The sequence below is a fragment of the Oenanthe melanoleuca genome, chromosome 3 (genome assembly GCF_029582105.1).
Source record: "Oenanthe melanoleuca isolate GR-GAL-2019-014 chromosome 3, OMel1.0, whole genome shotgun sequence".
NCBI lineage: Eukaryota > Metazoa > Chordata > Aves > Passeriformes > Muscicapidae > Oenanthe > Oenanthe melanoleuca.
The window spans coordinates 762,377-784,178 of record NC_079336.1 but is presented as its reverse complement, the minus strand read 5'-3'; the positions used below and the strand labels follow the sequence as shown (position 1 = coordinate 784,178).

Below are 21,802 nucleotides of genomic sequence, written 5' to 3'. Positions count from 1 at the left end.
TGAAAGTGAAACTGCTGCTGCCTGGTTTGGGATGAAAAATATTTTGGTGAGAGATGGACTTGAGGATGTTGGAGGTCTTTTCCAACCTTAACAGTTCTATGATGCCATGAAAGGCAGCAGAACCAGCTCCCCTCTCCTTCCATGTCCTACAGATCCCAGGATGGGAGAATTCCAGCACAGTCCACCCAGCCCTGGCTGTTTTGGAGGGAGCTGCTTCTCCTTTTATCAGGGCAGTGAGAGAACAAATACTGCATTATTGAAAATCCTGTTTTCCTGAAGCAGAGTGAAAGTGAAACTGCTGCTGCCTGGTTTGGGGTGAAAAATATTTTGGTGAGAGATGAACTTGAGGATGTTGGAGGTCTTTTCCAACCTTAATAATTCCATGATTCCATGAAAGGCAGCAGAACCAGCTCCCCTCTCCTTCCAGTCCCACAGCTCCCAGGATGGGAGAATTCCAGCACAGTCCACCCAGCCCTGGCTCTTTTGGAGGGAGCTGCTTCTCCTTTTATCAGGGCAGTGAGAGAGCAGCTCCTGCTTTCGTGTAAATCAGATTTTCCAGCAGAGTGTGAAAGTGAAACTGCTGCTGCCTGGTTTGGGGTGAAAAATATTTTGGTGGGAGGTGGACTTAGGATTTTGGAGGTTCTTTCCAACTTTATGAATTTATGGTTCCATGAAAGGCAGCAGGAGCTTGGCAGAGCCTGAGGCTTTTTTCCTCCTTGAGATGCTAAAACAAGGCTTGTGCCATCTGGTTTTGTAAAACAGGTTGTGGCAAGCTCCTGACTTCCCAAAGGGCTTCAGCCCTTTTAATTCTGGAGCAATGTATCCCAAATTTTGCTGTGTCCAGTTTCAAGGAAGTAAAAGTTGTCAGCAGTGCTTGGAAAGTGTTGGAACCCTGGAAACTGGGAGTTTGGAACTTTCTGTGCTGACAGGTACTGACCCCCAAGAGAGCACTGCTTTTGGCCTGAGGCTGTGGAGAAGGCTTCCAAAATTAAATGATAGAACTGGGATTATGGGTGCATAGTTTGAATAGAAGTGTGTGATAACACATGGTGGAAAATTCAGCATTTAAGGTTTTAGAATATAGCAATATATAGAAAGCAAGATGGAGGTTTTAGGGCAGAGGTTTTGGTCTTCTTCTTCACCTTCTTCTTCACAGATTTGGGTGGTATTTTGTAATTGGATAGAAAATTCCACTTTGTGGGCCATGGGTGATTGTTTATTGGGTTAAAAGTAAAAATAATTTAGGTGTCTGTTCTTAGTTGGACAGTTTGGCTTTAAAAGGCCTTGTAGAGAGAGAGAGACATTTCTGGTTTTAGCTTGTTAGCTTGGAGTGCTGTAGAACTCACTGTAACACAGATAAGAATTAATAAACATCTGAGTCCAAACAAGAAATTCTGTCTCGCTCCTTTAATCCCTATTCTGGCCGAAAAAGGAAAATAAAATGTGATAGGAAAGGTTCCTTCCAGCTTGGCTGGAGTGGAGCAGCTCCCCAGTCATTCCAGCAGATCCAATCTCCTGGGTGGAAGTTGTGCCCTTGTGTTCAATCCCACCAGTCTGGGGATCTCTACTGCAAATCCTGGCAGGTTTTACTGAGAGAAATGAGGAAATTATTCAAATCTACCCCTTTTTATGTGAATGTTTCCTGCAGTGTGACACTTGGTAGGAGAGCAGCTCACAGGGGCTGATCTTGCTGGTGCCCCTGGTGAATTCTGAATTTGAAGTAGAGCAGCAGGTGGGGCTTGGACCCAGATGAAGGAGTTTCCTGACATATTTTACCCAATTTCAATTTAATTGTGTAATTCCCTCACTCCACTTTGCCACTAGGCTGGGGCCTATAAGGAGTGTGAAGATCCAAAGTTATTCCCAAAGCTTTCCTAAGCTCTTGCATCTTTTCTGCAATATTGTGGTGTTATAATTAAATATAGTTATTGGCTTTTGCATTTATGTGTTAGTTTTTGCAAGTTATTATTGATCACAAAGATTCTGATATAGTGCAATTTGTGGTTCCTTTTTACTGTTTTTAGTATAATATATATGATGATGATTATTATTATCTAATAATATAGCAATATTATTTTAATATATATTATATATTATATATGATATATGATATATTATATATGATATGATATATTATATATGATATGATTATGATATATGATATATGATATATGATATATGATATATGATATATGATATATGATATATGATATATTATATATTATATATTATATATTATATATTATATGTTATATGTTATATTTTATATGTTATATATTATATATTATATGTTATATTTTATATGTTATATATTATATATTATGATAAATGGTCAGCTTGTGTATGTACCATATAGCTTATATAAATATTTATAAAAATATATAAATATAATACTAACATATTACATCTAAAGCTGTAACATTAAAATAAAGACTAGCTGATGTTAAAATGCTTTTATCCATGTAACTAACTCAGAGAATAGTGTAAGATAATTAGGTAGTTCCTCACATTTTGTGGACTATCTCATCTGGATGATAAGATAACAGCAAAAAAAAACAGAACCCAATTTACTGACTCCTCATTGCCAGAGAGTGTAAAAACAGGATAAAAACATGAAACAAAATAAAATATAAAGATTTAATCTGAAAGAGCATGCAGACAAGTCAAAGGTTAAAAGCAAACAGAAATTCATTACACACCTAAACTCACAGGAATATTTGAATATGTATAAACTCTCATGAATATGCATGTACCCCCTGAAATGTAACAGTATATCATGAACACTGTTTTAAGCTCACAGTGTGTTTTTTTGGCTGATCACCAAAACACCCCAGCGCTGGATTTTGTCCCTTTTATCCCTTAATAAACTTCTATAAAAATTTTAAATTGTGAGCCATGTTTCTCACAGTGGGAATCTCTGATGACATTCCCAAAGGTGCCCCCAATCTCGGAATTATTTGACTTTAGTCCCTTCCCTAACCTGGTTGCTGGGACAAGGGAGGTTTGTGGCCATTTAGAAAAGGGAACCACCAGGACCAGGAGGCAAACTCAATAAAAGCAACCTGCCAATGCTCACCCAGCACATTTCCAGATTTTTTGCCTCCCAGCATTATTTTGTGATCTTTGTTAGGGTTGTTTCCTTAACAAACTACACTTTGTTGGGTTCCTGGTTGCACAATCTGAGCCATTTTAGACCAAATTACAGATTTTTGCAAATTTTTCAGAAGTTTTTCAGCACTCCAATGAGTGCCTTTATGTTTGTTACCCCCTATTTCACACCAGATCAGTTCTAGGGGTAACTGCCCAGCCTCGTGCATCAAATTTGGCTTTTAGGGTTCTGCTGTCCTTATAGGTAGGGCCTGGAATTTTTGGGGGGGTCACAGTGATCTCAGGGCTTCTCCAGAACTATTCCTGCATTTTTTGCTCAGTCCCAGCTGCTTTGTCTTCGTTCCTGGACATCCACAGGGTCATCTTCACTCTGGGGAGAGGGGGAAGGTGACACTGTTATAAATAATTCTGTAGTTATTGGCTTTTGCTATCATATTGACTTTTCCAAGTTATTTGATACAGTATAGATTGTAATCACCTTTTAGCTGCTTTTGATGTAATATAATATAATTTGTCAGCCTTTTATGGTTAATACCTAATCCTGGTGTAGATTATGTATTTTATAAATATAGTATTATATATATAGATATATTATGTATCATGTATTGATATATATTATTATCTATTTTGATAAATATATTATACCTTAGGCTCTCATAAAATGTTAAAATAGAGACTGTGTCGTGTATTACAACATTAACTTTTACAGAAGAAATTGTGAATTAATAACTAATGCCTTTATTTTTGTAACTAATTGACAATAGTGAAATGGCTAAAATTGAGTGAAAGCACCTGTAAAAGTGGCTAAAACATCTGTTTGTTAAAATAACTTTGAAAAGAACCAGACACTTTGAACTGACCCTTCAGGTATCAATAATTGTCAAACCACACACCAGGGGGCCTTGTGAAGGAATAAAACACAAAACTCCCAAAATCACCTCTGCATTGTGGCACTCACTCTAAGGTGAGGTTAGGGGTCGAACTGAGCTAAAGAATTCTGGGGACATGTGAACACAAACGAATGTCTGAGTGTGTATAATCATCACGAACACGAACAATGACCAATGCAATGCATAAATAAACAAGAATTTTTATAGTTAACTGTGTGCATCGGCCACGGCGGCGCGCGCAGCGCTGTGAATTTTGCTTTACCCTTACTAAACTTTTGAAAATGTTGAAGAGTGAGGCTCGTTTGTCCCCGGGGGTGCATCCCCGCCCTCCCCGCTCCCGCCGGGGCGATGCTCACCCGCAGCCGCAGCAGCTCCCGCAGCTCGTGCCGCAGCCGCAGCCGCAGCAGCTCCCGCAGCAGCTCCCGGCGGCGGCTCCGCGGGGCGACCCCCATGCGCCGCAGGGACCCCTCGCTCAGCCGCAGCAGCGCCCGGCCCGTCAGGGCGTGTTCCCGGGCCAGCTCCGCCGCCCCGCCGTGCTCCGCCAGCCAGGAGCCCACCTGGGCCCCCGACCAGCGCCCCGCTGCCTGCGCGGGAGGAGAGAGGGAGAGGGAGAGGGAGAGGGAGAGGGAGAGGGAGAGGGAGAGGGAGAGGGAGAGGGAGAGGGAGAGGGAGAGGGAGAGGGAGAGGGAGAGGGAGAGGGAGAGGGAGAGGGAGAGGGAGAGGGAGAGGGAGAGGGAGAGGAGGAAGCCGCAGTACCCCCGCCCCAGCCCGAGCGCAGCCCTCGGTCCCATCCCTGCGCTGGATGCACCCTCGTCACCGTCCTCGTCCCCAAATTCCTGCCTATGGGGGTTCCCCATCCTCCAGCCCCGCGGATCCACGAATAATTATCCATAGGAATCCCACATCCTTCACCCGTGGGGATCCTGTCCATGGGGGTCCCTTAAATCCCCACCCTCGGGGGTCCCCGAGCCTCCTCCTGTGGGGTTTCACATCCTCCACACATCTGGATACTCAAATCCTACCCATGGGCTCTCCCATCCTCTGCTTGTGGGTATCCCGCATCCTTCTCTCGTGGGGATCCCCAAACTTCCACCTGTGGGGGTCTCACATCCCCACCCACGGATGTCCCCCCTCCTCAATTACTGGGGTTCCCAGGGATCCCACTGCGCCCGGGGTGTTCCCAGCCCTTGCCCGCTCTCACCTCAGTCTCGGGGCTCCCCTCCAGGGCTGCCTCAGCCCCGTCCTGCGCCGGCAGCTCCATGTGGGGCACGGGGGCAGTTCTGGCTCCCTGCAAACGGGGGCTCCATCAGTGAGGGGTCCCCCCTGCTGCCACAGAACCCCCCCCCACCCCTCACCCTGGCAAACAAACCACCGACCCTCGGTCCCTCCTGGGGACACACAGCCGGGGCTGTCGCGCTCCTCGGTGCAACCCAGCACAAAGGGCCGCTCCCGGGGGTCGCGGCCGGGGCCACCAGCCCCGGTGTCACTCGCCCGTGCCCTGAGCCCCGAGGTGCCACCAGCCCCGGTGTCACTCGCCCGTGCCCTGAGCCCCCTGGTGCCACCAGCCCCGGTGTCACTCTCCCGTGCCCTGAGCCCCCCGGTGCCACCGGCACCACCCGCCCGGGACCTGTGGCCCTCTCGTTCTTATTCCCCCTCCTCCTACCTCGCTCCGGCTCCGTGCCCAGCCCCAGGAGAGCGAGAGGAACCTTTGCCCCGGGCTGGTTCCTCGGGCACAGCCCCGGGCGTGCCCCGAACGGGCCGATCAGCCCAGCCGGGCACCAGGGACCCCTGGGCACCCCGGGAACCGAGTGGGGCTTGAGGGGGCTCCGTCCGTACCGGGAGCTCTGCCGAGGCTCCCCCAGCCCCGAGCACCTTCCCCGCCGCTCGGGACTCACGGGAGCGGCTCAGCCGCGCTGGTGCCGATGGCAGCGAGGGTCCCGCAGGCGGCGGGGACACCGCAGAGACACCGGAGAGAGGGGAGGAGCGCGATGAGCCTCCAGGATGAGTCACATCCGACGGGCTGCAGCCCTGCCCTGCCCCCCAGGGCGCTGCTCTGCCCCCGCAGCCCCGAAGGGGTTAAACCCCCCAAATAACTGGGGCAGGGCTGGAGCGGCCAGCCCGGGAGGGATTTAACAGCCGCGTGGATGTGGCACTTGCGGACATGCGGGGGCCTTGGCAGCGCTGGGGGAGTGGCTGGACTCGATGATGATCCCAGTTTTCTTTTCCACAATGAACGATTCTGTGATTCTGAACCAATCCCGGCCCTTCTCTGGCCCTGGCAGTTGCCCTCTCCCCCTGGAGCAGTGCTCCTGCACAAGGTTTCCAGTGAGGAATGAACAGGAGGGCCCGGGTGTTGCGCCCATCCCTTATCTCAGCCGAGCCCCGGAGCAGGGCTGGGCAGCAGCTGGTGGGTGGCAGAAACTGCTGCTGTCATAAAAAGGACTCGAAGGAGTTTGGGAGGTGCTTTAGGAGAAACTCAGGTTTCTCCTGGCAGGTAAGAGCTGCCACCCTCTGCATCATAAAGCCACGAGAAATAAGTGAAAAAAAACCCCGATGATATTAAACAAAAGAACAACTGTCTCATCTTCCCCAGTGCCTGGGAGAGAGACAGCCCTGCACATTTATCAACAGCTCAGAGCCCCTGGCAGGGCCTGAAGGGGCTGCAGGAGAGCTGGAGAGGGACTGGGGACAAGGATGGAGGGACAGGAGCCAGGGAATGGCTCCCACTGCCAGAGGGCAGGGCTGGGTGGGATCCTGGGCAGGAATTGTTCCCTGGCAGGGTGGGCAGGGCTGGCACAGGGTGACAGAGCAGCTGTGGCTGCCCCTGGATCCCTGGCAGTGCCCAAGGCCAGGCTGGACACTGGGGCTGGGACAGTGGGACAGTGGGAGGTGTCCCCATGGCAGGGGTGGATTAGGTGACCTTTAAAAGCCACTGCCCACTCAGCAGTTGTGATTCCATGATTTCAGAGAGCCAACACCTGGTGTCAGCTGAAAGCCACCACCACAGAACAGTCCCCAAAGCATTTCAGGTGAAGGGAGGCAAAGAAAACAGCCAGAACTGGGTTTTATCTGAATTTATTGCAGTTCTATCAGCAACATTCACTTGTCAGATGCAATTTGTTCATTCCAACAGTATTTGGACAGCATGGGGCAAACTGCCCCCTCAGAGCCCAGCTCAGCCCCTGGGACTGAACCTGCTGCCCCAAAAATCTGCTCCTCCCCACAGCATTACCTCCCCTCTCAGCCCACCCACTTCCACTGCTTAACCTTCTCCTCATCTCCAAACTTTATTCCCCATAGAGAGCTTTGGAATAATTTTTGTTCCCCAGTGGGAGAAATCCTGAAGAGTTACCAGAGGGATCAGACAGTGACAAGGAACCTGCAGAGACTCAGAGCCACATTAACTGCTCCTCTCCTGGAAGTGGAATAGAGCTCATTAGATAAAAATTACTGGCTGAGTAGCTACAAGGGATTGATAAAGGCCACAAATGCCCTCTCCAAGAAGGATTGGGTGTAGGATTTATTAGTGCATTGAAATGGCATTGCCAGGCACAGGCTGAGGCACAACACTCCCAGGGCTGTTACTGGGGGTAAAGCTCCACAATCATGGCGTGTCCCTGCAACAGAGAGAGACAAAACTTCACAGAAATGGCTCATTAACAGAGATGAGACTAATTACAGACACAGACCCAGCTCCCAGGCACAGCATCAAGAACATGAGCCACAGTGGCTGGACATGAGCTCAGGTGGGCAGGAGGCCAGTGGCCCCTGGGCTGTGCCAGCTCTGGGGTGGCAGCAGGGCCAGGGCAGTGCCTGTCCCCTGTGCTGGCACTGCTGGGACACCTCCAGTGCTGGGGGCAGCTCTGGGCCCCTCCTGACAGGAGAGCCCTGGAGGGGCTGCAGCGAGTCCAGGGAAGGGAACGGAGCTGGGGAAGGGGCTGGAGCCCCAGGAGAGGCTGAGGGAGCTGGGAAAGGGGCTCAGCCTGGAGAGAAGGAGCCTCAGGGGGACCTTGTGGCTCTGCACAGCTCCCTGCCAGGAGGGGACAGCCAGGGGGGTCCCAGGGAACAGGGACAGCACTGAGTGGTGATGGGGGCACACAGAGGTGCCTGAGGCAGCTCTGAACACCCAGAGCTGGGGTAACCAGGCAGGACTGCAGTCCCAGCAGGATCAGCCCTGCACCATTACCTGCCCTCCTGCAGCACAGGCAGCCACCAGGCCATACTGTCCCCCCTCCTTCTTCAGCCTGTGGGCAGCAGTGATCACCAGGCGGCAGCCAGTGGCCCCAAAGGGGTGGCCCAGGGACAGGGAGCCCCCCCAGGTGTTGAACTTGTCCAGGGGAGGGGCTCCAACCTGCAGGGACACAAAGGGACATGCTGAGGGACACACCCCATCCTCATATCATATACATCTTCATATTATATTATATATCCTCATGTATTACACTGGCTGGAAAGGGGTCATGCCACCAAATCCCAACACCAAACCTACAGGATGGCACATCCAGGTGGGTGATGAGGGGATAAAACCACCCCAAAGGAGTTCCTGCCTCACTGCAGCCCCTCAGGGAAGCCCTGCACTGTGCAAGGACTGAGCCCTCACACTGCTCCTAATTCCCTCCTCTAAGAGGATCGTGGCTCTGGATCTCCACCTCCTGCTGACAACGGGAATAGCATCCCAGAGAAACTCCTTAAATTGGGATTTGCTAACCCAAGCTCAAGGAGCATCACTGCTCCTCACAGGACAGAGCCAGAGCTCAGCTGCTGCCAGGAGGGAGCCCAGGAACCCCAAAGTTTAACTGAACTGGAGAGCAAAGCAGATCCAGATGAGGCCACAGAGCTGCTGCAGGGCTGGAGCCCCTCTGCTCTGGAGCCAGGCTGGGAGAGCTGGGGGTGCTCACCTGGAGAAGGATCCAGGGAGAGCTCAGAGCCCCTTACAGTGCCTACAGGGGGCTCCAGGAAAGCTGGAGAGGAGACAAGGGCCTGGAGGGGCAGGACAAGGAGGAAAATGTCCTGACTGTGCCTTACCTTTGACTTTCTGCCCATGTAGTTCTGTGCAAACCAATCTGAATCCATGGCTTTCAGGTTAGCCAGGATCTGCCCCTGCAGGGGAGGAGAGGGTGACATTGGTAATGACCCAAGGCTCCAGGGAAGCACCCCAGGTTTAGAGCACTTACAGCAAAAGCCTCGTGGAACTCAAAGACATCGATGTCATTCAGGGTGAGCCCGGCCTTCTCCAGCACTTTGGGAGTGGCATAGGTGGGGCTGAAGGAGAGACACACCAATCTTGCATCTGTGCTCCCTGTCAGCACCATCCCCCTTTCTCCAGTCACATCCTTCTCTCTGGGCTCGTGGCCCAGCCCCGCCCATCCCTCTCCAAGGGAAGCACAGCTCCCAGAATTATTCTGAGGTGCCCCAGCAATGCTTGAGGTGTTCCTGCTCTCCCACATCCTGAAAGCCTGAGGAGATGCCACATCTTCCCAAAGGCACCCCGTGGCAAGAGAAGGCTGTTGAGGGAGCAGGGGCTGTGGGGGGATGCTCCCCATCTCCACCTACCCCAGCAGCAGCTGGTCCTTGGGATCCTGGGACACGTACACGAAATCCCTGTGCAGGAAAAGGGCTGTCAGTGCTGGGAGAGGAGAGGGAAGCAGGAGCAGAGGCCAGTGGAGCAGCCCCTCCTACCTCAGGTAGGCCTTTGGTTTGTATCCCATGGCCAGGGCCTTCTCCTCAGACATGATCAGCATCGCCGACGCTCCGTCAGTCTGGAACAGGCAGAGAGCAGGGAGGGAGGGGTGAAGGAGCTGCACACCCTGACACAAACAGCCCTCAGAGAGAGCCTGAGCAGCAGCACAGCCCCCAGACACCCACCATGACAGGGCCAAAGCACTGAGTGGCTGCAGGGGTGGCTGATCAATAATGATGCAGCACTCACACTGCTGAAGCATTTCCTTACAGCTCACATGAACAATTCCCCTGCTTTCACCCAGGACAGAGGTGCCTCAAAGCCCTGCTAGGCCTGGGACAAGCTGGTCATCCCAAACACTCAGCTGTCCTCCCAGCTCCATCCAGAACTGAGAATAATTCCAGAAACCACATCAAAAAATGAGCATGGTGGGTTTGGCACATCAAATCTTGGAATGCTTTGGGTTGGAAGGAACCTTAAATCTCCCACTAACCCAGGCTGCTCCCAGGGCTCTTTTTTATGTATTCTTCATGGATTTGTAGCTTTGTAGACTGAAATGCTCAGGTGTAACTTCAATACTTCTCCAGCTTTCTTTCCTGCAGCAAACAAACTCTTATTGATGTATCCCTAAGATGTTGTTTAGTCTTGCCTGTTACTTCTCCAGGGACTTTTTATTTTGCACCACATAATCACAGCCATGATAAAGGCAGGGGAGGAGATGGGGAGGAGAGCTCCCATGGGGCAGAAGCCAGTGGGGAGTTACTTAATCAACTGCTCCTCTAATTGGACAATATTGGCTGGATATTCTAATTGCACTATCTTGTATTAAATGGTACAAACCTAATTCAGGATGTGGATTTTTGCCATATTCTGTACCTGAAGGCTTTCAAGGAAAGGTTTGCTTTTACATTGTTATTCTAACATTGTGTGGAAAAGTTTGTGTTTTATTTCCAGGTATCACAAGACCCATCCAGCCTGGCCTTGGGCACTGCCAGGGATCCAGGGGCAGCCACAGCTGCTCTGTCACCCTGTGCCAGGGCTTCCCCACTCTCAGAGCCAAGAATTCCTTCCCAGTATCCCACCCAAATTTCCCCTTTCCCAGTAGGAAGCCATTCCCTGTGTCCTGTCCCTCCAGAGCTGTGGCTGCCACTGGATCCCTGGAAGTGTTGGAAGGGGCTTGGAGCAACCTGGGACAGTGGGAGGTGTCCCTGCCATGGCAGGGGGGTGGGACTGGATGAGATTTAAGGTCCCTTCCAACCCAAACCATTCCATGATTGTGAGAAGTTCACACTAAACCTACTGACTTCAGTTATACAACGTGACCAATCCCATGCTGGGAAAAAATCCCCACATGGGCCTTTAAAGGATTGACCCTCATGAAGCAGCTCTAGAGAAACAATCAGGTCAGACATCCCAAAACTTCAGGGGTTTTGTTATGGATTTTAAAATTAAACAATCCAATACCCAAATTCAGCAGATTACAACTGAATTCCAAAATAACCCTGGAAAATCTGGAAACAGATGATATTAAAAACTCATTTCCCAGATTATACCAGGTAAGGGAGGCAGAGGGTCATGGGGACAGCTCTCCCCTCTGGCTGCCAGTGCTGGGAACAGCAATTACCAGGAAGGAGGAGTTGGCTGCTGTGACTGTTCCAAAGGGTTTGACAAATGCTGGTTTCAGTTTTCCCATCTGCTCCAAGGAGGACGGCCGGATCCCGTTGTCCTTGGTAACTGTGTCTTTGCCTGATGGAGGAAAAAAAGTACATTTAAATTACAAAAATCAGCAATGCACAAGGATTTCATCATCAAGAATCCAGGTAGAAAAAAAAAACAACAGAAAATTGTAGTGCTGCCATCTGTCTAGTGGAAGGAAAAATTACCACATGGGAAACCCAGTAGAGAAAAGAATTTAAATTTAGGTTAAAAAGCCTAAATGGAGAACTAGGCTTAAATCAGTTTATGTGCTGAGTCTGAGGGATAAAGAGCACTGGGAAAACCCAAATATATCCATCTGCAACTATGCTAACTGCTAAATAAGCCTGTTAAAAAAAAATACCAATTGTATAATAAAGATCACATGGAACCATGGATCTACAAGGGGAATTTCTCCAGGATGCCAATTAGAGCTCCCAAATGAACAGGTATTGCAGCAAATTCTGCTCCTGGGGGTGAGGGGGACACCAGGACAGCTCAAAGCTTCTCCCAAAACTGTTTCACCTCTCAGTGAGGAGTTTGGTGAACTGGAACCTGCCACATTCCAGCTCTTCCCCTGCAGCACCTGAGATACCAGGCTGGGGTTTTGTTTGGTTTGGTGTTTGTTGTTGATATTCTGGGGTGTAAAGGTGGTTTCTCTTGCCAGGTAGAAAAGCAAGGGGATTCCATGTCCAACTGTCCTGCTTTTCCTTGTTCTGTCAGCTCATTAGCACAGATGTGGGGTGGGCAAGGAACAATTTGGATATGTAAAGATATGACAGAGGGGGCCAACATGACAGAGAGCAGGGTTAGGTGGGATATTGGGAAGGAATTATTCCCTGGGAAGGTGGGGAGAAGTTGGGATGGAATTCCCAGAAAATTCCCAGAAAAGCTCCAGGCTGCCCCTGGGAGTGTCCAAGGCCAGGTCAGATGGGGCTTGGAGCAGCCTGGGACAGTGGAAGGTGTCAGGGCTGGAACTGGGTGATCTTTGATGTCCCTTCCCACCCAAACCATTCCATGGCTGTGTGCTCACACATTCAGATATCCCAGTTACAAACAAAACCCTCCACCGGCAGCTTTCCAGGCACAAACAGACCCTGCTAAAACCCACCCAGCCCCCCAGAACTGCTGCCAGCAGCGAGCAGGGCTGGCTGTGGCCCAGTGGCACTGTCACCTGGCACTTTGAAGGGCACCACATCCTGCAGCAGCCCCTCATCCTGGGCTTTCTTGGCCAGCGAGTGGGAGCGCAGCGCGTACTCATCCTGCTCCAGGCGGGACACGCCGAAGGCGGCGGCCAGGCGGTCAGCAGAGTGCCCCATGGTCTCACTGGTGGAGAACTCTGCCACAGCTGGCAGCTGCAGACAGCACAGGTTAAAATAAACCCTTCTGAGAGCACACAGGGCTGAGCCCCACAGCCAGAGTGCCCCATGGTCTCACTGGTGGAGAACTCTGCCACAGCTGGCAGCTGCAGACAGCACAGGTTAAAATAAACCCTTCTGGGGGCACACAGGGCTGAGCCCCACAGCCAGAGTGCCCCATGGTCTCACTGGTGGAGAACTCTGCCACAGCTGGCAGCTGCAAACAGCACAGGTTAAAATAAACCCTTCTGGGGGCACACAGGGCTGAGCCCCACAGCCAGAGTGCCCCATGGTCTCACTGGTGGAGAACCCTGCCACAGCTGGCAGCTGCAGACAGCACAGGTTAAAATAAACCCTTCTGGGAGCACACAGACTGCAGCCAGGGAGGGAAAGTCAGTACAGTCCACCCTTTCCATGGAGAAATTCCTGCAGATGTCCAACCTGAGCCTGCCCTGAGCCCATTTCCCTGTCTTGTCCTGTTCCCTGTTCCCTGGGAGCAGAGCCTGACCCTCCTGGCTGTCCCCTCCTGTCAGGGAGTTGAGGAGAGTGTCCCATGGTCCCACTGGTGGAGATGTCTTCTACAGCTGGCAGCTGCAGCCAGGGAGGGAAAAATCAGCACAGGTTAAAAAAAAAAAATAAACTCCTGGGAGCACACAGAGCTGAGCCCACAGTCAGAGGGAAGCAGAATGCCCCATGGTCTCACAGCTGGGAGCTGCAACCAGAGAGGGAAAAAGCACAGGTTAAAAAAAAAACCTCCTGGGAGCACACAGAGCTGAGCCCACATCAGAGGGAGGCCCTTTGTTAATTCAGAGCTACACAATTAACACACAGCAACCAGAGCACAACACACTCAAATGTGTCAGAGAAATCTTCCCTTTCCAAGATTCTGGGAAAAAAAAAAAAGAGGGCCAGACTGCTGTTTACTCCAGGGGTTCCAGAACTGTGTTCTCTTCATCACAGAGCTGTGAGAGCAGCTGCCTGTGCATTTAACAGGGACTCCATGACAAAGGGTGAGCAGACCTTTTGGGTTCAGCTCAAACACTCCATCCTGGGACCTCAAACCTGCTGTCAGACACTCCTCATCCAAAAGCAGAGCCCAGAGGTGATTTTGGCTTAGTTTTAGTTCTTCCACAGGAAATTCCTGCATGCATTCAAGTCTGAAATTTTCCTATCTTATGTGGATTTGGGATGTCAGCTCTGTCACACTTGAGCTGCACTCACACTTAAGGCAATGACATGGATGCAGCTTCCTTGTGAAGAGCTCAGGGTGGGAAGGAGGGAAGTGCTGCCCCTTTCCATCCCAGGACAGAGCAGTGCTTCACTCTGCTCCTGACATCTGTGGATGCTCTCAGGGGAGCTGAACACATCCAGCCCCTGGCAGGGTTTGGCCAGGAACAGAAATCATAAGGCATATTTAAGATGCATTAATTAAACTCATATATTCCTGCCTAATACTAAGGGGGTTACTTCTATTATCTAGTAAAATTCCTCTGACCCTAGAATTCTTCTGACACTTCAGAATAAATTTTATATTTACGGGGAAAAAACTCCTAGTTCTGTCATGTGCACCAAAGTTTGTCCAGGAGTTGCAGAAGGAGGTTTTGCACCAAGTTGGGTTTACATGTGGAAAGAAAAAGCAGAGTCCCAAATGCTGTGAGATGCATTCATCAGTGTTTGAGTCCAAAGCAGAGGAGAGAGATGGATTATCAGGAGCCACCTGACCCATCTCAAATCCTCTCCATCGAGGCCAAAAATATTACCTGTTCACACCTTTCAAACACCTAAATGCCTGAAAAACAAATAATACCTCGGGAGCAAAGTAGTCAGGGCGAATTTTGGAAATGAGGGACAGTTTCTGGCCCAGGGTCTTGGCTCTGTTCAGGGTCAGCATGGTCTTCCTCATCTTCCTGCTGTGGCGGATGGGGACGTCGGACATGAGCTCCACGCCGCCGGCCACCACCACGTCACACTGGCCAGCTGCAATCATCCCCACGCCTGTGGGACAGGGACACTGCCAGAGCAGGGCCACTGAGCCCTGGCACAGCCCTGCCTGCCCTCCTCCAGCCCCTCATGTGACACAGCATCAGCTGCTGCCACTTGGCTGCCACTTGTCCTTGTCACACGGAGGACAGCCCCGGTGGCTGGAGATAAAAAGTTGCTCCTTCCTCAGCTCCTTCTCACCATGGTCAGTCTTGACCTCCCAAATAAACACAGACACTGGGCAGAGATGCTGCTGCAAGCCTACAGCAGACACTCAGTTCATGTTGTGTTTTGTTGGCTAAAAAAACTTCCACAGAATCCCTGAGGCTGGAAAATCCCTCCCAGCCCATCAAATCCAAGCTGTGCCTGATCCTCATCTTGTCCCCAGCCCAGAGCCCTGAGTGCCACATCCACCTCCAGGGATGGGCACTCCAAACCTCCCTGAGCACCCTTTCCATGGAGAAATTGCTGCTGCTGTCCAACCTGAGCCTGCCCTGGCCCAGCCTGAGCCCATTTCCCCTTGTCCTGTCCCTGTTCCCTGGCAGCACAGCCCGACCCCCCCTGGCTGTCCCCTCCTGGCAGGGAGTTGTGCAGAGCCACAAGGTCCCTGAGGCTCCTTTTCTAAAGAACTCAATTTTTCCTTCCATTCCAGCATTTCTTCAGTTGGTTTTTTACATTCACAAGCAGTGCAAGCTGAATAAGGGCTGTGAAAGAATTCCCAAGCTCCCTCTGAACCCCACAGCTTGTCCTTCCTGCCCACATACCTGTGGTCATGGCCTGGTTTGAGGAAATGCAGGCCATGGTGACGGTGTGGGCTGGAGTTTTGTCAGAGAACCCTGCTCCCAAGGCAGCCTACAACAACAAGAGTGGCTGTTAAACCTAAACCTGCTCCCAGGCCAGAGCTGCCCCTGCCCAGCACACCTTGCCAGGTGGAGCTGAAGACAGAATCTCATCCAGTTCATTATGGCAGCAGCTCTTCCCCTCCCCAGACTGGGGAGCAGGAGCTGAGGTGGCTGCTCGTGGCTGTACTGAGAACAGTCACTGCCCCTCCACATTTTTTAATAAAGAGACAAACCAATCACACTGCTCACATTTAAAAAAAAACACATCAAAAGAGCCTCCAACTCAACATCATTTTTGCCTCACCTTACTGGCAAAGGCAATGTGTGAAAGGAGTGACTTAGACCACTCAGCACAAGGGAGCAGCAAACTGCAGAGCAGTGACTCATCTGAGCAGCCCAGAGACCTTCTCTACTTGGGATGTGGCCAACTAGTTGAAAGTTCAGCAGTTGTTCCCAAGTTAAAATTACCCTGCAGGCCCATCTGACTGGCAGGTGACCAAAGGCAGGCCTTGCACTCACGAGGCTGAGGCTGCACAGGGAGCCCAGGTTACATCATGGATTTATCCAGGTGCAGAGCACAGCAGAGGCTCCAGGTTAGCAAAGTCTGCCTCTCACATGACTCCAGAGGCTCTGGATAATACAGGAATTGTGTTTTCTGGCTGGTGGAACAAAGGTTCCAAAGCTGCTCTGCTTCAAATCCTGTGAATGCTGTGTCTGAGCAGCCAACTCAAATAAATGCATAAATACCACAACAAAGCAAACCCTCACAGCTCACTCTGCCCCTCCAAAGGAGGAAAGCCACTGTTCAATCCAACTGGTATTTAGGAGCAGAGGGATCAGCAATCCTCAACAAAACCCTCCCTTGCAGGGAAGACTCAGGCACAGGCTTCACAGCATTGAAATGTGAAAATTTGGTAAAAAACTATGCTAGATTAAAACTGCAAGATTTCTAGAAGCAGAGAAACACAAAGTAATTTTCCTTATAATCTAAGGAACTCATTTAACAGACAACTATTTCATACTCTCAAATAATGTATAAACAAACAATAATACTGGGAATTCATTTTTAGCAAGGATTTGCTTCAGAGCAGTTGCAGAAATCAGAGCCCCAGGGAAAGGCTGCACAGAACCCACCTCTCTGGCAACATTACTGGTTTTCACCTCCTGGATAACTGTGCCATAAACAATGTAATCAACAACATCCCTGGGGACACTGGTCCGGGTCAGCAGGCCCCTGAGGAGAGGATCAAAACAAAAAGAATTTGCATCACATAAATAAAAAACCTCTCCAACATCCTCTTCCTGCCAGCTTGGCTGGAGAACAAGGCAACAACAGAGCCTCAGCTTCTGTCCCCCCCTCAGAAGAAATCTCCTGTGCATGTGGGCAGTGTAGGTGATTATGGGCTGCAAACAATCCTGGTGATGATTTCACTACAAATCATTACAGAACTTCATTAAAGCTATTACTTTATAGCCCTTACTCCCCTCCTTTCACAGAATGGCTCAAAAAATCATCCAATCCCAGAATGGTTTGGGTGGGAAGGGACCTCAAAGCTCATCCAGTGCCACTCCTGGCATGGCAGGGACACCTCCCAGTGTCCCAGGTGCTCCCAGCCCTGTCCAGCCTGGCCTGGGACACTGCCAGGGATGGTCCAGCCACCCCCAGGCTTCTCCAAACCTTCTCTCTTCTCCACAGCACTTTGCTCTGCCTCTCAAAACAAACCCACTGCTCATGACCCTCAGAACAGAAAGATTGCAGAATTAGCTAAATATCCTTGTTGTCATCTAATTTCCTCTGTGTTGCCCAGGTTGTTTTTCCCACCAGATGTGAGCACAGCTCAACAGCAGCTTTGATCTCTGTGTCTGGAAAACTACAGCTGGGAATCAAATTCATTACAATTTGTCACCACCACCATCTCTTTGAAACAAACCTACTGAAAGTCCTACTTAAAGGAGGGAGGCCAGGAAAAATAAAGCACCTGAGCTGCAACCCTGAAAGCTCAGCAGCTTAACAAGGATTCTGAGCCCTTCCAGTGTTCCATTTACTTACTGCAGTGCTGCTCTGGCTAAGTCATGTGGCATCAGATCAGCATACCTGGAAGGTGAAAAGGAAGAAACTCAGAGGTGTGAGGAATCAGTGCAGAATTCTCACACAGAAATCAGGACAGAACTCTCCTGTGAGAACAGAGGAGCAGCAAGAACTGGGGGTGGACCAGAAATGCTCCACTGTGCTTCTGAGCAAACATTTCAAGGAATGACAGGTTGGTTTGGGTTGGAAGAGACACTAAATCTCATCCAGTGCCACCCCTGCCATGGGGACACTCCCACTATCCCATTGCTCCAGCCCCAGTGTCCAGCCTGGCCTTGGCACTGCCAGGGATCCAGGGGCAGCCACAGCTGCTCTGTCACCCTGTGCCAGCCCTGCCCACCCTGCCAGGAACAATTCCTGCCCAGGATCCCACCCAGCCCTGCCCTCTGGCAGTGGGAGCCATTCCCTGGCTCCTGTCCCTCCATCCTTGTCCCCAGTCCCTCTCCAGCTCTCCTGCAGCCCCTTCAGGCCCTGCCAGGGGCTCTGAGCTCTCCCTGGACCCTTCTCCTCTCCACTGAGCACCCCCAGCTCTCCCAGGCTGGCACCAGTCACTGCACTAAACCCAGAGAAAAGCAGCAGGGATCAGATAAAAAATCCCTTCTCCACCCTGACAGTCAGGTGTGGCTCTAGCTCAGCTGTGCACTTGGTGCACAACAATCCAGCAAGAGCCCAGAGCAGATTCTTGGCCCCTGTCCTGCCAGTTTTGTGAAACTCGTTGCTTCATCTGCTGTAGATTCTCCTACTGCTTCCTCCAGACATGCTCCACAAATCCTTACTCTTCCCAGAATTCCTACACACTTCAAACCACATTTTTGCACTAAATAAACTGGAATAACTGCAGCAGCCCAACTCAGGGCACCTCCTGAGCCTTGATGCCCAAGAATAACTACATTAAAATGAGGAAGTGAGGTTTTTCACAGGAAGAGTGAGGATTACCCGAGTCAGGGGGTGTTTTCTGTGCTTTACTCCTCTCTGATACTCACGTGGTGCCAGACTGCAGGAAGGGAATGCGGACACCCTCCACCACCACCACATTCTTCACCCCAGTTTTGCCCAAGGTCTTCTTAGTCTTGGGCTGAGCTGTGAAGAGAGAAGTGATGGTGACAAGAATATCAGCAATTTTCATATAGATCCTGCAAAAATGTCTACAAAATAAAGCAGATTGTTCTCTTTTTGGTGCATAAGCAAAATGCAGGGAAGGTAGGACACCAGAGTGGGAATGCTGGAATCATGGAATAGTTTGGGTAGGAAGGCCCCTTAAAGCTCATCCAGTGCCACCCCCTGCCATGGTAAGGACACCTCCCACTACCCCAGGTTGCTCCAAGCTCCATTCAGCCAGGCCTGGAACACTTCCAGGGATGGGGCCTATGCCTCATCAGCCTCACAGCCAAGAATTTCTTCCTAGTGGGAAGAAACTCTCTCCCCAGTGAGAGAAGCTCAAGACAAGGGATATCATGATCCAGCATCACTCCATAGGCCAGTGCCAGGATGAAACTCCAGCACTGTCTGGAGATTCCTTCAGGCTCTTCCCAAAGCCCAAAGGAGCTGCTGTCCAGGCCTGTTCCCAAAATCCCAAAGCATGAGTCACCTGAACAACCCCCACAGTGAACCCAGAGCATGGATCACCCCAACCACTCACTGTGGACTGTGACTAAAAGCTGGGAATGGCTGCAGGGAATAAGAGGCAGACTGGGAATGGCTGCTGGGAGCCAGGCCACTCAGAGAATAAGAGAACTCTGCTGCAAACACTGGTTTGCCTGAAGCTTTCCCTGCTTGCAGCTTTTCAGGAACACCTGACCCACTCTGCCTTCTGTACTATTTCTAAGATTTACGTGGAACTAGACTCTGGGAAAGGGAGGCAGCTTCTAAAAGAGCCTTGTCTAGCACAGACCCACTGATTCCTGAGGTTTTCCCCTCACCACAGACCCACTGATTCCTGAGGTTTTCCTCTCACCTGCAGTTTGGAACTGTGAGGAGCAGCTGAATGATCGAGCAACTGGAAAATAAGAAAGGGGAACAAATTCCAAAAAATGTCAGAAACAGTTCTAGTCTCTGCAAGAAGGGTTAACAAAGCAAATAATGTCACTGTAAGACACCTGTGGGGTGTTGGGTGGTTTATTCTGTTCAGAAACTCAACACACTTGCTGTTAACTCAAGACTCTTCCCCATATGATGAGGGGAAAGGACAAGCAAGGCAACAATATAATTAGAGATTAAAAAACAAACATTGTCAGCCTTTTAAAAGTGAGGACAGGGCAGATTCAGACCCCAGCACGCATTCCAAACCCAGCACTCCAACCAGGGAAAGCCAAAGGTACTCACAGGCCCCGGCAGCCCAGGCTGAGGACACGGGCAGGTTCCGCAGGGCAGAGCTCAGCATGGAACTCATTCTGGAGTCTAGGGACAGGCTGGGCTCACTCCAAGCTGCTCTGTGTGGAGCAATCCCAAGGGAAGCAGCCTGCCTGCCTCACACAGAGCCAGGAACTGAGGGGCACACACCCCAAGGGCAGCAGCAGCAGCACAGGGAATCACCTCCCACCACGCAGAGACAGAGCAGGAGGAGCCTGGGTTGTGGATGTGGCTGTGAATAAATAGTGCCCAGTGAGCTTCTCAATTCCCTCCCAGGAACTGCTCCACTACTTCCCACTGGAAAATTGTCCCAGTGCCCAGGCAGCCCTGCTGCCAGCAGCACCTCCTGACGCAGTGTCCTTGGCACCCCTGCCCCTTGTTAACCCCTGCTGTGCATCCCCGAGGCAAACAGAGCCAGTTCATGTCCTCCACCCCCAAAAATCCCTCTGCAGCTTCCCCAGAGTTCATTCCCAAATCGAGTTTCCCTATAAACAAACCCTCATTTGCAGGTTTTATTGCCCAGGGCTCAGGATGGCCCTCACAGCTCTTTGGTTGATCCACACCAAAGTTCATCCCCCTCTGTCACACTTTGAGGGTTCAAATCCTAGCACTTTCTCTCCCAAGCACAAAGCTTTTCCATGGAGGGCCACAGAAGTACCCACAGTCCCAAACCCAGCCCTCTACAGCTCCCCAAAACTCAGCACAAGCTGCCAGTCACCCCCTTTGACACCTCCCAGCTGCAGCATTCCTCCATTCCCAGCTCACAAACCAGAGCCAGGCTCCTCCTACCAACAAAGGTGCCAAAACCAGACCTTTCCAAGGCATTCTGCTCCTCCTCCACCTGTGCCAACCTCCCTCCCCACACCTGATTGAAGCTTTTCCCTACATTTTCCCTGCCCAGCTGATGAAAGTTTCTCCCTCCCGTTCCTGCCCCCCAAAACGTCCCAAACCTCCTCATTTTTAGCAGCCAGAGCTCCCCTAGCACCCCTAATCACAAGGACAAAGCTCCTCATAGAGGCTGCAGGATTTGCCTGGATTCCACAGCTGAGCTGCACTCCCTGATCCTCACGGATTTCTTTCAGCTCGGGATAATCCACAACAGCCCTTACTCCCTTCCCATTTCCACACACCCCTGACCTTTCATACCGCAGCACCGCCCACCTGCTACACCCCAAATACACAAATTCTTCCTGAGGCGCCCCCAAAACCCCCTCACCCCCTCAGTACCGACCCCTTAATCGCTTCATCCATCCGGACCGACCCCCTCGGGCCTTCCTCACCGTCTCCCAGCCCGCCCCGACCGATCCCTGACTCCCCTCACGTCTCCCCCCTCCATCTGGAATGAACCCCCCGACTCCCCTCACTGCTCCCCCTCCATCTGGGACCGACCCCCGACTTCCCTCACTGCTCCCCCTCCATCTGGGACCGAGCTCCGGACTCCTTTCATTTTTCCCCCGCGCACTGAGCGCCGACCCCCGATCCTCTGCTCCACCCCCGAGCCGCCTACCCCTAACCCCCATTTCTTTTCCCCGGGACCGACTCCCGGCTCCTCTCACCCTTCCCGCAGCCCAGGACAGAGTCCTTGCCCGCCCTGACCGCCCTGTCCCTCCCGTCAGCCGCGGCCGCTGCCGCCGCTCACCTCGGCCCTCACCCGTCTCTGCCGCCGCGAGCGCCGCCACTCAGCAAGGGCCCCGCTCCCCCTCCACCCTCCGGGCTGCCCGCCGCACGCCTGATCCGCACCGCCCCTCCACAGCCTCCCCGCAGCATCTCCCCGGCCTCTCCCGCACTCCGCTCCCGCTCGGTGTGGTTTA

The 21,802-nt window shown here is 51.4% G+C and overlaps 1 protein-coding gene and 1 pseudogene across 3 annotated transcripts; both read right to left on the bottom strand.

The window, feature by feature from the left end:
* Positions 1-2,623: 2,623 nt before the first annotated feature.
* On the bottom strand, positions 2,624-6,053 carry LOC130250955 (sterile alpha motif domain-containing protein 10-like; annotated as a pseudogene).
* A 1,004-nt stretch (positions 6,054-7,057) lies between these two features.
* Positions 7,058-21,716, bottom strand: HADHB (hydroxyacyl-CoA dehydrogenase trifunctional multienzyme complex subunit beta). 3 transcript variants are annotated; one of them, XM_056488951.1, is made up of 16 exons: positions 21,631-21,716; positions 19,965-20,223; positions 19,597-19,638; positions 18,626-18,722; positions 17,604-17,648; positions 16,688-16,787; positions 15,476-15,563; positions 14,539-14,726; positions 12,548-12,728; positions 11,303-11,424; positions 9,678-9,757; positions 9,552-9,599; positions 9,173-9,260; positions 9,024-9,098; positions 8,185-8,349; positions 7,058-7,615 (listed from the first exon to the last, which is right to left on the bottom strand). In XM_056488951.1, the coding sequence occupies exons 2-16, from the start codon at positions 20,029-20,031 to the stop codon at positions 7,580-7,582; spliced, it is 1,422 nt and encodes a 473-aa protein (XP_056344926.1). In that variant the 5' UTR covers positions 20,032-20,223; positions 21,631-21,716; the 3' UTR covers positions 7,058-7,579. The 3 variants fall into 3 exon arrangements, with proteins under 3 accessions (XP_056344926.1, XP_056344928.1, XP_056344927.1); XM_056488953.1 differs by having other exon boundaries at positions 21,643-21,706; XM_056488952.1 differs by having other exon boundaries at positions 21,548-21,660.
* Positions 21,717-21,802: the final 86 nt, after the last annotated feature.

Excerpts from the sequence above, each read along its gene's own strand:
- HADHB (XM_056488951.1), bottom strand. The coding sequence starts at position 20,031 with ATGAGTTCCATGCTGAGCTCTGCCCTGCGGAACCTGCCCGTGTCCTCA. Across the intron at positions 17,649-18,625 it reads TTCCTGCAGTCTGGCACCAC|GTATGCTGATCTGATGCCAC; the intron begins GTGAGTATCAGA and ends TTCACCTTCCAG. Across the intron at positions 9,099-9,172 it reads AGTTCCACGAGGCTTTTGCT|GGGCAGATCCTGGCTAACCT; the intron begins GTAAGTGCTCTA and ends CCTCCCCTGCAG.